This window comes from Hyaena hyaena, unplaced genomic scaffold (assembly GCF_003009895.1).
Source record: "Hyaena hyaena isolate Hyena2069 unplaced genomic scaffold, ASM300989v1 scaffold_206, whole genome shotgun sequence".
Lineage (NCBI taxonomy): Eukaryota > Metazoa > Chordata > Mammalia > Carnivora > Hyaenidae > Hyaena > Hyaena hyaena.
Window position 1 is genome coordinate 1,149,075 of NW_024080840.1, and position 14,006 is coordinate 1,163,080.

At 35.1% G+C, this 14,006-nt stretch overlaps 1 protein-coding gene across 4 annotated transcripts in view; it reads left to right on the forward strand.

Annotated features, from left to right (window-relative positions):
* Positions 1 to 14,006, forward strand: part of VPS13A (vacuolar protein sorting 13 homolog A) — a 228,593-nt gene that overhangs the window by 117,319 nt on the left and 97,268 nt on the right. For all 4 annotated transcript variants that reach the window (XR_005530230.1, XM_039242171.1, XM_039242174.1 and 1 more), the window contains exons 32-35: positions 379 to 546; positions 2,400 to 2,704; positions 5,961 to 6,108; positions 8,757 to 8,907. Coding sequence is in view for 3 of the 4 variants with exons in the window: in XM_039242171.1 (XP_039098102.1) it covers positions 379 to 546; positions 2,400 to 2,704; positions 5,961 to 6,108; positions 8,757 to 8,907 (772 nt within the window). In the remaining variant the exon portion in view is untranslated. The remainder of the gene's footprint in view (positions 1 to 378; positions 547 to 2,399; positions 2,705 to 5,960; positions 6,109 to 8,756; positions 8,908 to 14,006) is intronic.

The following is a 14,006-nucleotide window of genomic DNA, read 5'->3' on the forward strand; positions in this document are numbered from 1 at the left end:
AAGCTGTAGAGGTAGAGAATCTTTGATACGTTTTACAGTGACCAAAGAGTACGTTCATTTGACAACTCTCGGTATGCAAATAATACACACGAAATGAGAATATTCGTATGATCTGATCAGTTTTCTTCTGTTTCCCCCATTTAAAAAAATGTTAAGCAAGACCTACTACACTGGTTTCATGGCCCACAAAGGGAGCTGCCACCACCAGACTGAAAAATCTTGCAGCACAGGCACTAGTACACGTGTTAGAATTATTGCTCTATTTGTGCTTGGAGGAGTTTCATAATGTGTGTGTGTTTTATTATTTTGTGTTTTAGTTTTGTACTGAAACCACATTTCAAAAATGGATTTTGATAGTTGAATTTTCTCTCACTAAAGGCCGTTTACATCACTGGAAAAGAAGTTTTCAGCTTCAAAATGGTTTCTTTTGTGGATGCAACTGCTGGGCCTGCTTACACAGATATGGATGTGGTTGATGTTCAAGTTAATTTAACTGTTGGTTGCATTGAAGTAGTTTTTATCACAAAATTTCTATGTTCTATATTGGTAAGTACACTAATCATTTTTCAAAAATTTTTTCCTATTATTTGGAAATTAGTTGCCATGTGTCAGACATAGGTGAGGAGCAATAATTCCTCGCTTAATTGCTTTTTCCTGATTTTTCAGAATTTCCTAGGTATCTTTTATCATGACTGAAATGCAAAGTGTGTTATGTATATAATGTCATTTTCATCATATTCATAGGAATAGTCCAGTTAATTCAAGGATACATATTAATGTATTAAATATATGTACATTATATACCATGCATAGGATTTGTTATATATATTAATTGAATTCTTTATATCTAATTGGTTTACATCTTTGTTTTTACCTGACTTCCAACTCTAATTAAAAATACTAAATATAAGGACATCTGGGTGGCTCAGTCAGTTAAGCATCCAGCTCTTGATTTTGGCTCAAGTCATGATCTCACAGTTGGTGGTGCGAGCCCCACATCGGGCTCTGTGCTGACAGTATGGAACATGCTTGGGATTCTTTCTCTCCCTCTCTCTCTCTGCATCTCTCTTTCAAATAAACTTAAAAAAAAAAAAACAACTATATAATTGAAATTTGTTTTGGTCTCACCTAAGTGATCATTATGGAAATTATATTTTCTATTGCATATTCTATCTGGGGTTTAAAGGGTTTAGAATTAATTTCTGCATAATACTGCCATATAGTGTTTGATTTCCTTTTCTGCTTTTCATAGTTACTTTTTTCCTGTGAATGTCATACATGTTTTTATGACTTTAGTATTCACTTGTTTAAAAATGTCTTTAAATTTTGGTGCATAAACTAGGTAATTAGCTAATTCTAAAATGTTGCTATTTTTGTGATCTTTTTTAATTTAGTTTTTCTAAAGTTTACTTATTTTTGGAGAGAGAGAGAGTGAGCATGAGTGGAGGAAGGGCAGACAGATTGGAGACAGAGAATCCCAGACTGTCAGCCCAGAGCCCTATGTGGGGCTCTAACTCACAAACCGTGAGATCATGACCTGAGCTGAAGTCAACAGTCAAATGCACTGAGCCACCCAGGTGCCCCTTTTTTTAAATTAAATGTTTATTTGTTTTTGAGAGAAAGAGAGAGAGAATTCAAGTCTTAAATTACTGAAAATAGGGGTGCCTGGGTGGCTGGGTTGAGCATCCAACTCTTGGTTTCAGCCTCAGGTCATGATCATTCCTGAGTTCAAGCCCTGCTTTGGTCTCTGCATTGGCAGTGCAGAGCCTGCTTGCAATTCTCTGGCTCCTTCTGTCTCTGCCCCTCCCCCTGCTCATCCTGGCTGTCTGTCTCAAAACAAACTTAAAAATTAAAAACATTCCATTTTAAAAAAATTACTGAAAATAAATTGTTTGGAAATAACTACTGAAAACAAATTATTTGAAAATTAAGTATAATTCTAGATATATTTTATGTCACTGAAAGTTTTCTAGATGTCAGAATTTAAAAACTTCAGAATTCTGGACAAACATTTTATTATTTTTTTAAGTTACTTTCTGGCTTACAAACAGAAATAAGCTGTCCTTTGAGGTTGTATAAGAGAATACAGTGTGATTGCTTAGCCATTAGGGAAAGTGTGACAATAGTGAAAATAGGTATCAGTGAAACCTTGCAATATCTACATGTCACTCTCTTCCAGGGACAAAATTTTTGTTGTGTTTCTGTATCTGTATGTTGTTCTTAATCAATTTTCATTGGAAAAAAATTGAGATTTAGTACAGATAACCAGACTTGGATAAAGAATGCTTGGTTGTACCAAGAAAAATTTTTCTCATGGAAGTGAAATCCTCAATATCAATATGCATTTAATAATCATTCATTAATGGCAACCTTAATAATATAATTCTGTTACCTTTTAGGCTTTCATAGATAATTTTCAGGCAGCTAAACAAGCTTTGGCTGAGGCCACTGTTCAGGCAGCAGGAATGGCAGCCACTGGTGTGAAAGAACTGGCACAGAGGAGTTCTAGAATGGCATTGGATGTTAACATCAAAGCCCCAGTGGTGGTCATCCCACAGTCTCCAGTTTCTGAAAATGTTTTTGTTGCTGACTTTGGACTAATTACAATGACAAATACATTCCATATGATAACAGAGTGTGAGAGCAACCCCCCACCCATTATTGATTTGATAACAATACGGCTGAGTGAAATGCGACTGTACAGGTAAGCCTCTCTTAGGCACGTTGGTGGAGAATGTCGTCTTTTTCTGACTTTTTACATGAAAGGTTTTGGTATCCTGAGTTTTCTGTTTACAGGGAGATTTTAATTTATTATAACTATACTAATTTTGTGATTCTCCCTTCCCCAAGTTTTTTGGCAAGATTAATTATACTCTTCCAGTTTTTTGAAAACCTAGATAGTATTTGAAAAATGCTTCTAGGTAACCAGAAAGACTAAACAATTTCTCTCTCAGGGATGACTGTTGTCTGATGTTCTGTGTCTTGAAAATCAATTTTTAATGTATTTTGTGTGAGTTTTTTTGGAGAGGGAGATGAGTTGTTTCAGGCAGTATGATAAATTCGGTTCATGTTATTTCATGTTGCATGGAAGGAGAAATTTAAGTGCCTCGTATACCCCTGTTGCTGTGCTAGAAACAAGAAGTAATGTAATGAGCAGTCTATATGAGGTAAGATGGAGCAATGTAGAAAAAACACTGAATTCTCTAATGGGTAAAGTACCTTGGAAGCTGTTGTCTGACTTTGGTATGGAGATCTATAGAGAGATTGGAAGGCACTTGGACTGTGTGTGTAGATTTTAGGAAGGTGTTTGGACTTCCAGATTTGGGTGTCCTTAGTAATACTGAACTGTCTATTAAAGTCACTGAACAAGTGATATCCCATAGTTTGTAGAGTGGGACATACGGGACAGAATGCTGACGAATGCCAATACATAAGGCATATATATTTCTCAAAAGAGACTAGGAAAAGGCAGGCAGAGAGATGGGGGTATTCTGTTCTTCTATTTCATTATTTCTGCACATTTATGTTAAATAATAATTACATTTTTTTGCATCATGAATTCTTCTTTTTCGTTAACAGTATGTTATAAATATTTCTCGATATTATTTTGAGTGCAAAATTATTTCTAAATATTTCATTTTATTCTGTTTTTAAAAATTTGCTACCTGTTGTTAAAAAGTTAATTTGATTCTGAGGGTTTTTTTTTTTTTTTTTAACTGTTATAAACAACACTACAGTGATTGATATCATGACATCCTACTCAGGTCTTTAGGATAATTCATTTCCTACAGATGAATTTCTAGAGATACAGTTACTCAGTTATATACTTATAGGTTTTCCCTGAAATGGTTTTCAAATTCTTGATATTTGGAAATTCAGTTTGGTTTCAGCTTCATAGAAAAGCACATAAAAACAAAGAAGTATTTCATTTTTGTGACAACCTGTGTTGAAATTATTTTGTTGCAAAGCTACTAATTGCATTATAGGATATTTAAAAAGATACTTAGAGTACTTCTATAAGGAAAGTTGTAAAACTTGACCCATGGCCAGAAAGAAATCTTGAATAAATGTGGGGAGAATATTTTCCTAGACCTAATATTATAACGATGTCAGTTTGTATACATTGATTTATACGTTTAATGTACTCTCAGTAAAAATGAAATACTTCTTTTTAAAGTCTTCCTAAATCATTATAAAGTTTTAAAATATGTATAAATAGGGGACAAGATGTCTCAAAAATGTTTTTTAAAAGAAGAAATTGAGGGCGCCTGGATGGCTCAGTCAGCAGCTGACTGTCCAACTTCAGGTCAGGTCACGATCTTGATCTCACAGTTAGTGAGTCTGAGCTTCAAATCAGGCTCTGAGCTGTCAGCACAGAGCCTGGAGCCTGATTCAGATTCTATGTCTCCCTCTGTCTCTGCCTCTCCCCTGACTCATGCTCTGTTTCTCTCTTTCTCAAAAATAAATAAACATTAGAAAAATTTTTTAAATAAAAGAAGAAATTGAAATGAAGAATGATAACATTAGAGGTACTACTAAAATATATAAACTTGGCACTGAATACTTCTAAAATGTATTATAAACTACAGTGATTAAAATAATGAAACAGAATGGAAAGATAAGCAGCAACTGACCTTATGTGTGTCCTCATTATTCGTATATACATGACTATACCCAAACACGCACACACAGTCAATCTGCATTATTCTCAGTTACCATATGTGTGAACTTCCCCAGTCACTAAAACTTATTTGTAACCCCAAAATCAATACTCATGGCATTTCTGCAGTTATTTCTGCATGTGCATATCTGTGAGCAATGTTGATCTTCCAAAACCTATGGTCCCAACTGAGGTATCTGACAAAGTGACATTCTGTCTTCTTATTTCAGCAAACAAGTGTTCAGTACATGGCATACTGCAATTACCTAAGCCAAAGACTGACAATACAACATAGAATCAGATGAAGTAGTCCCGTTTTTTTCATGAAGCTTTTATCTTTATTTTTTTAAATGGTTAGTTTTGAGAGAGGGAGAGACAGAGCGTGAGTGGGAAAGGGGCAGAGAGGGAGACGGAGGATCCGAAGCAGGCCCTAGGCCCCGTGCTGACGGCAGAGCCTGATGCAGGGTTCAGACTGACCAACCACAAGATCAGGACCTGTGCCGAAGGCAGGTACTTAACCAACTGAGCCACCCAGGGGCCTCATCGTGAACCTTTTATTTCTTTTTATTTTTTTAATTTTATTTTTTTTTAATTCCTGATAAAGACAGCGTGAGCAGGGGAGGGTCAGAGAGAGAGACACACACAGAATCCGAAACAGTCTCCAGGATCTGATCTAGCTGTCAGCACAGAGCCTGACACAGGGCTCAAACACAAGAACCGTGAGATCATGACCTGAGCCAAAGTCAGACACTTAACCGACTGAGCCACCCAGGCGCCCCAAACCTTTTATTTCTAAATGAAATTGCAGAGAACACAGTAAACTATTAACTGTAGAGAACAAACTGATGGTTACTAGAGGGGAGGTGGAGGGGGGAATGGGTGAAAGGGATTAAGAGTACAGTTATAATGATGAGTACTGAGTAATATATAGAATTGTTGAATCCCTATATTGTACACTTCTGTGTTAATTATACTGGAATTTTAAAAACTAAAAATAATTTTTAAAATATATGGAGATCTTATTTTAAGGATTTACTCTATCAACTTGTGTACTTTTGGCACTTTTTAACAAATTGTAAAATCTTCTAAAAATTCATTTCTCTGTAATATGGAGCACTTGAGCTCAGAAAAAATCACCTATGTTTACAGTGGGATGGACTGTCATTTTCACTTGGAAAGCTGGATAGATGTTATTTTTCTCATCTTATACAAATTACTGATTTTTGCTATTTGTATATAGAATGGTAAAAATTATTTTTTACTATGTGTATATATGAAACAAAACTATTTTTACTTACAGGACTCAATTTATTGATGATACATACCAAGAAGTACTGGATCTGCTACTGCCATTAAATCTTGAGGTGATTGTTGAGCGAAATTTATCTTGGGAGTGGTACCAGGAAGTTCCTTGTTTTAATGTAAATGCTCAGCTAAAGCCCATGGAGGTAATTTTTTTTGGATGCTTATTGATTTCTGTTTTGTTGGTTAAAAATAGTGCTTGGAAACATAAGATATTTTGGGTGTATATATTACATACTGATCAACTTTGTCAAAGTTGAAATATAGTAGCTATAGTAACTTAGAATTTATTGAATGTTTTCTGTTCATTCAGCAAACATTTGAGTGACTACTCTGTGGTAGGTTTTATGCTGTATACAGAGATGGTGGCAAAAAAAGCTATGGCACTGCCACTGGGTTCCTGGAATCTAACTAGTCTAATGCAAGGGCGGGAACTTAGTGAAGAGGTCTAAGCTGGAAATAATAATTTGAAAGTCACCAGCACCTAGATGGTATTTAAAGCCATGATGACATGATATAGCCTAGAGAAAGTCCTAGAAGAAATGGAAAAGGTTGACAATGAAAATGGCAAATGGGTCATTTACATAACCTTACTTCCCTATTGATTGATACTGCTTCACAGATCTTTAATATAAATTCCTATTTTTCCTCTTGACTGAATGGAAGTCAGAACTGTATCACTGCTTTGCTGAAGTGACAGCAACATATACTCTGGAAGATTACTTTAAGAAACCTACTTAACATATCCTCTTCCTCCTCCAATTTCCTTTCCATTTCTCTCTATAAAAAGTGTATTCAAAAAGAGAAAACTATCATTTTTAAAGGTTTCAGATTTTTAATTGAGAAATATGTTTCAAATTTGAAACATGATCATCTGAACTGAAAATCTTTAAGCTCATAGTGTATAAGATCATATGGATTCCCTAACTTAAAAATGGAAAATGTTTTCTTAAGATAAAAATTGAAGTCTCTTTATATTGATAAGACAACAAATCAGCACTTTAAAAACATAAGTAGCATGGTTCACCCAGCATACTGCACAAATGTTGGGAGTGGCCTTAGGAAGATCTTTGTGGGGCAGCCGGGACATCACTTTGCTTCACTCTTCTCGAGGAAGATCCATGCAGAATGTTCAGGTGAACCTTTGCAGACTCTCTATAAAGGCCCAGCTTCCTTCCAGGGCAGATGAAATTGGGTCTTCCCCTCTCCTGATCCACCTGAATAGTTAGCAGATATGAGCATGGGTCCCATATTTGACCCCTCCTGGATCAGGGAAAGGTTGGAATCAGTTACTCCAATGCATCTAGACTAAGTACTGCAGCCTCTGACTTCTGACTTGTCAGACTTTTATGGATGGCAGAATAGCCTGTCTTACCATGTAGGAGCCATAGACCAGCAGCCCTAGAATCCTTATAATCCTTCTAACTTCCTTCGCTGAGCTGTTGGCAAGAGTGAAGATTGATGATTAATATCAGTATTTTGGGGGGCATTCAATATACATGACTAATTGAAAGATGTGGTTTAGATGTAGTTGTAATACTTCAGCTTATTAATTTATATGAACATACTATTTTTAAAATACCAGGTATGTAATAAACACAGGGTAAGTGTCATGAATAAAAGAAAAGCAAAGCATAAGTAGCATGAATAAGATATACATGGACTTAATCTTAAAACACTAGATTAGCAGATCATCTTTGAAATGCAGTCAAAGGAATCCTGGTACAAACAAAAGTGCTAAATTTTGTGGTGTTAAAATTATTTCCTTGAGGTGATTGAGCATATCAACTTAGAACTCATAGCATTTGTTTTTGTCTTTCATATAATTGCTATTGTATTACAGTTCTCCAGAGAAACATAATCAAAAGGTGTGTGTGTGTGTGTGTGTGTGAATATGTAGACACTTGGTCTGGGTGTAGTAGACTGACTTCTTGACTTCTTGATGACTCAATTTTATCCTCTCCCTGACACAGAGGATGAGGTTCAGGAGGGGTCAAACATCTGGTCTCCTGAGTTGGACTGCACCAGCTGTTAACTACTGGGGGGATCATGAAGACCCAATTTCATCCTGGTTGGTCTGCCCCAGAAGGCAGCTGGGCATTTATAAATGGTCTGTGCATCATATATATATATTCTATATACATATCATATATATAACCTCTCGGATAATATTGGACCAAATATCTGGATACTGTGACTTGGCCAAGTTGACATCTAATTAACCAACACGGTTTTCATTACAGGTCTTATGTTTGTGATTTTAGGCTAACTTCACAACACATGGGGTTTTGAGTTACTGCATGAGTTCTTTAAGAGGATTTAAGGGTGATATTTGACAATTTAGCCTCAGCTTCTCATATAAAGTCAGGATATATTTTTTATACTGAGGACTTCTGTGAGGTTCAAATGAAATCATGTAAAAACACATTGTGAACTATTTTTCATGATGCAAATCATTATTTTGATAAATTTCCATTTGTAAATTGAGGTGCTTAGTAACCCAAAAAATGCATAGTGTCTAGATAAAGGGGAAACTTCATTTTAAGGGTTTTAAATTATTAGGGTCATTGGTGTATTCTAAGAAAAAACTTTTATTCATAGTTTCATTGGAATTGACATCTAATTTATATATTTCACAAGGTACTAAAGATCACATGGTCATTTAGGAAACTCATTATGTTAGTAGAAATATCTAATGCATTAAAGTATTGGCTTGTAGAATACTTTTCTGTGTAAGAGAATTTTGAACTACATAAAGTAGTAATGTCAAAATAAGCAAGTCTTCTCTTCACAGTTCATTCTTAGTCAAGAAGATTTAACGACTATTTTTAAAACATTACATGGCAATATACGGTATGAAGAAGGCTATGGTGCCTCTCCTGCAGGAGTCAAAGATCAACAAAGTATTACTGGTGGCACTACTACTGCTTCACCCCATTTACAAGGTATGGTCTTAACTTCACGTTAGCCCTCCTCATCTCCATCTCCATCCCCTGCTTTTCGTCTTCTATCCTTCTTTCCATTCTCTGGTTTGAGTTTTGGAAAATGAGATTTATAGATTTTTTTAAAGTTCTCTAAATTGAGTATCTCTAAATTGTCTGTTATTAGACATTCTGTTAATTTTTTTCCTTTGAATCAAAATTCCTAATCATATCGTGACAAAATCCCTTAGTATTCTTATTGTGTCAACTACCCCATACGTCTTTATTTTCAATTTTTCTCAACGTCCTCCTCTTCTCCCTATTCCTAGTGCAGCATATATCCCAGACAGAATATTTTTACATTAGGAGTATCAAAATATTAAGGATATTGATAGAGAACGATCACTAATAAATGATGAACTTCAGCAAATATCTGCAAGATAGATAGGTGGAGCGGAGCAGAGGGAAATGTAACTTAGTGCATCTAAAGTTGGATTTACTGTGCTGTGTGGAACCTGACTGGGTCATTTAGGGCTGGGATGATGATGCTTCACAAGAATAAAGTTCACTTTCTGGCATTTTGGGGAATCCTCAAACCTGCCTACCTCAAAATGAAACCTCCTAGTCCAACAGATCCACTCTTGCAAAGCCCTGAGATAATATGCACCTTTTTTGTGTGCCAGGGAAACACGAAAACAACCCTACATGTATAACATTATAGGAAACTCTATCCTTATTGACTACAATAACCAGTGTAGTCCTTTATTGTTAAAATATTCATGGTCAGAATAAGGAAATGGCAAGAAGGTAAGCATGAAAGAAACCAAGTTAACAAAAACTGTTTTTCTGAGTCAAAGAGAAATAATTGAGGTAATAGAATAGAATGTAAACAAACAGAAAACAAACTCTAATTCATAATCAGAGGATTTTGAGAATACAGAAACTGAATCCTACCATCACTACCTTCCACCCTCTCAAGAAAGAGTTCTTAGAACCCAAAAATACAGTGAAATTTTGAAACAGAACAAATGCACTAAACATGATGTTAAAATGTAAGTACTGAGTTGGAACATATAGTTGATATAAAATCAACTGTCATGACACTGAGGAAAAATAAGCCATAGAAATAAAAAATGAGATAAAACTTAAAAATGAAAGACCTTTACCTTGGGGCACCTGGGTGGCTCAGTCATTAAGTATCTAACTCTTGATCTCAGCTCAGGTCATGAACTAAGACCTGAGGTTTATGAAATGGGGGCTCACATTGTGCTCTGTGCCGACAGTGCAAAGACTGCTTAGAATTCTCTCTGTGTCCCACCCCTGCTTGTGCTCGCTGTCTCTGTGTCTCTCTCTCCCTCCACACCCCCGGCAAAATACATAAATTAAAAAACAAATAGACTGTTAGTTCAAAAGTTGCAATCCAGAGCCATAAGTATGTTAGGAGAAGAACTGAGAAAATGGAAGAGAAGAACCTTTGAAAGAACTAATAGAAAATCTCCAGAGCTAAAAAAAAAAAAAAAAAAAAAAAATACGGAAATGAATTCCTGCATTTAAAAAAAAATCTAAGTTTCAAGCAGATTGAATAAACAAAGACTGCCCATGCAAACACATTTTGATGAAATGTCAAAACCACAAAGGTAAAATTTATAGTTTCAGGAAAACAGGCTTTTTATTAGGGGATTGGAAAAAGAGTTGTTGGAATCAGGTTACAATGAACAGAATTGGATAGGATGAGGTAGATGGATGGTAAAAGACAATGAAGTACTATAGTCAGATATCTAAGAAAAATTGATTTTTTTTTTTTTATGTTTTATTTATTTCTAGGAGAGAGAGAGAAAGACAGCATGAGCAGGGGAGGGTCAGAGAGAGAGGGAGTCACAGACTGAAACAGGCTCCAGGCTCTGAGCTGGCAGTCAGCACAGAGCCCGACGCGGGGCTCGAACCCACGAACCGCGAGATCATGACCTAAGCGAAAGTCGGACGCTTAACCGACTAAGCCACCCAGGCGCCCCATAAGAAAAAATGATTTTGAAGTTAGGATTCTGTATATGGTCAAACCATAAAATGTGAAAACACAGTAATTCCCAATTTCTAGTGACTCAAAGTTTACTTCCTGCATACTTATTCATAGATTAGTTTGAAATATAATCTAGCAAAACAAACAAGAAATCCAAAAAAAAAGGAAAACATGAGATCGAAAAGCAATGGGCCTACTCAGGAGTGAATTGAAAAGGAATCCCAAAATTATCTGTTTTATTGGGCTAGGATGTTCTTGGTTTTCATTAAAGGGGAATTCAGAATGCCTTAAGAAAAAATTTTAAGAACTGGAAAATGTCTTTAAAAAGAAAAATAGCATAAATTTTATATAATATATAGAATGAGGGATTAGTTAGCTATGTAAGTGATATGGAAAGGAAGACATGCTTTTGGTTCCTAAGAAGGGAGCTATCTCTACTATACAGTCTGGGCCAGAAGTAAAGTAGATTTACGTTTTGCATGATTTTGAGCCATCGTTAGAATGTGAGAAGAGATCCTCTCTTTTATAAGACACAGACTAGTTGTGATATATAACAGTAGAGGAAGTGTTAATAATAAACTATTATTGTCTTCACTGAAAATTATCACATAGCCATAGTTAACACATGGAAGACTTAACTATGTAAGAATGCAAATGTTATTAACTATGTTAACATGGAAATGGAGACATAACTGACCAAAGCTGGAAAAGAAGATGGGACAGATAGAGGAAGTGGTAAGGACTCAAAATAGTGGGGAGCGTAAAGATAATGTTCTACAATGAAACAAAAAAATAGACATTTAAATACATTACTGTTTTAATCATTTTCTTGAAATTTATGCACACAACAAAGTGGAAGGAATAAGGTAATGAACCCAGATGTACTCATTGACCCAGTGTCAACAACTAGTATCATGTGACTGTCTTTATTACTGCTATAACTCTGCTTTTTCTTCCCCTACTCCCACCCCACTAAATGATTTTAAAGAAAATCTCAGATGATCTACCTTTAATTGGCATTTAAGCAGTCAGTAAGAACTTCACTTTTTAAATGTAGTCACAGTAACATTGTCACCCCTAAAAATACAGCTATACTCCGTATAAACCGTGAAAATATCCTGGTAGGCTTCATTTTCTCCTGATTGTCCCATAAATGCTTCTTTACAAATTTGGGGTATTTTTAAATAATGATAAATAGACCAATTCATAAGGAAGATTCAACAACTTTATATCTGCCTAAGAACAGAGCATCAAAATTTATGTGGCAAAAATTGACAAAACTAAAGGAAGAAATATACAGAATCATAGTTGTGTATTTAGCCACCCCACTCTTAGTAATTAATAGAATTAGACCCAAAAAAGTCAGAATATAGAATATTTGAACACTGTTAATAAAATTCACCTAATTGACATCAATATAATACTACATTCAACAATTGCAGAATGCACTTCTTTTAAAAGAGCTCTCAGAATATTCACAAGGAAAGACCATTCTGGGAGGCCATAAAATTTTCTGACCACATGGAATTAAATTAGAAATTATTAGAAATAGGATGTCAAAGAAGCTTGAAATGCTTGGCATTAAACACTTTTTAAATAACCTGTGGGTCAAAAAAGAAAAGAATAGGGATATTAGAAAATTGTTTACACAGGAAAATAATTAACATAAAACATACCAAAATTTCGGAATGCAACTAAAGCAGTGCATTTTGTACCTCAAAAGGATTTGATTAGGAAAAAACAAAAGAGTTTAAAAGATTAAATCTTTTGCCTGGAGAAAGTAGAAAAGAGCAAATTAAACCCAAAGTAAATAAAGGAGTAATACAGATATGAGTAGAAATGAATGGAAGAGAAATGGGTAAACAGAAAAACTGGCAACATCAGAGATTATTTTCATTGGAAAAAAACTAACAAAATCAGTAAACTCTTTAGAGGGGGGGAAGAAAAAAATTACCAGTATCAGAGTTAGATACTGCAGATCACTACCAGGATAAGGGACTTTTGTGTAGTAATTTGTGACCATGAATTTTGTGAGTTATTTTGTAATTTGTGACCATGAATTCTGTAACTTGTTTGAAATGGACAAATTACTTGGAAAACACAAACTTGCCAAAATTGGCGTAATAAGAAATAATAAATCTGAGTAGCCCTGTATCTCTTAAAGGATTTGAATTTCAATGGTGAATTCTGTAAAATATTTAAGTTAGGAATAATACCAATGTTATACAATCCTTTCTGGAAAATAGAGGAAGGGGGATCCCTAGCGATTTTCTAAAACAAGCATTACTCTGATAATAAGGAAAAGAAAAGGTCTGTTCAGGAAAAGAATTTTGGGGTGCCTGGTAGCTCATTTGGTTAAGTGTTTGATTCTTCCTTTTGGCTCCAGTCATGTTCTTGAGTTTGAGGGATCGAGCCCTATGCTGCTACAGCGTGGAGCATGCTTGGGAAATTTTTCTTTCTTTCACTCTCTCCCCTTCCCCCCCACCCCAAATAAATGAGCATTTTTAAAAAATCACACAATGGGTGGGCACCTGGGTGAACAGGTAGTTATTGATAGAGAAATAAGGCCAGGAGAGGATTAGTAGGTCTAAAGAGTAGAAAGAAGTAAGAACGCCTTTATCCACATAGCCAGAAAACCCAAAACGGGGGAGGGGGGGGTATATATATATATATAGTGAAAGAAGAAAATTTATACTATCTGTTTTCAAAATTTGTAATCTACAAAAATCAAGTTAGTATGGCTATTGACATAGCATAATTAGAATTGTAAAACCCAAGAGTCCAGGAAACACACAAGTAGAGTCAGTTGATTTTCATTAAAGACTAGTCAATAGGGAAAGGATAAACTTTTTAACAAATGATGCTGTTACAACTAGATAAATGTAGGAAAAATTGAACCTTGTCCCTTTATATCATACACAGAAATTAATTTGAGGTGGATGAAAGACCTGTATTTGGAAGCTAAAACTTTTAAGTTTCTAAAAGAAACATGACATATCTCCACGATCAGGGGATAGCCAAAGATTTCTTAAGCAGATAGAACACTAATCATAAAAACTTTATAAAGAAGACTTCATAAACATTTTTAAGTTAGGCTTATCAGAAG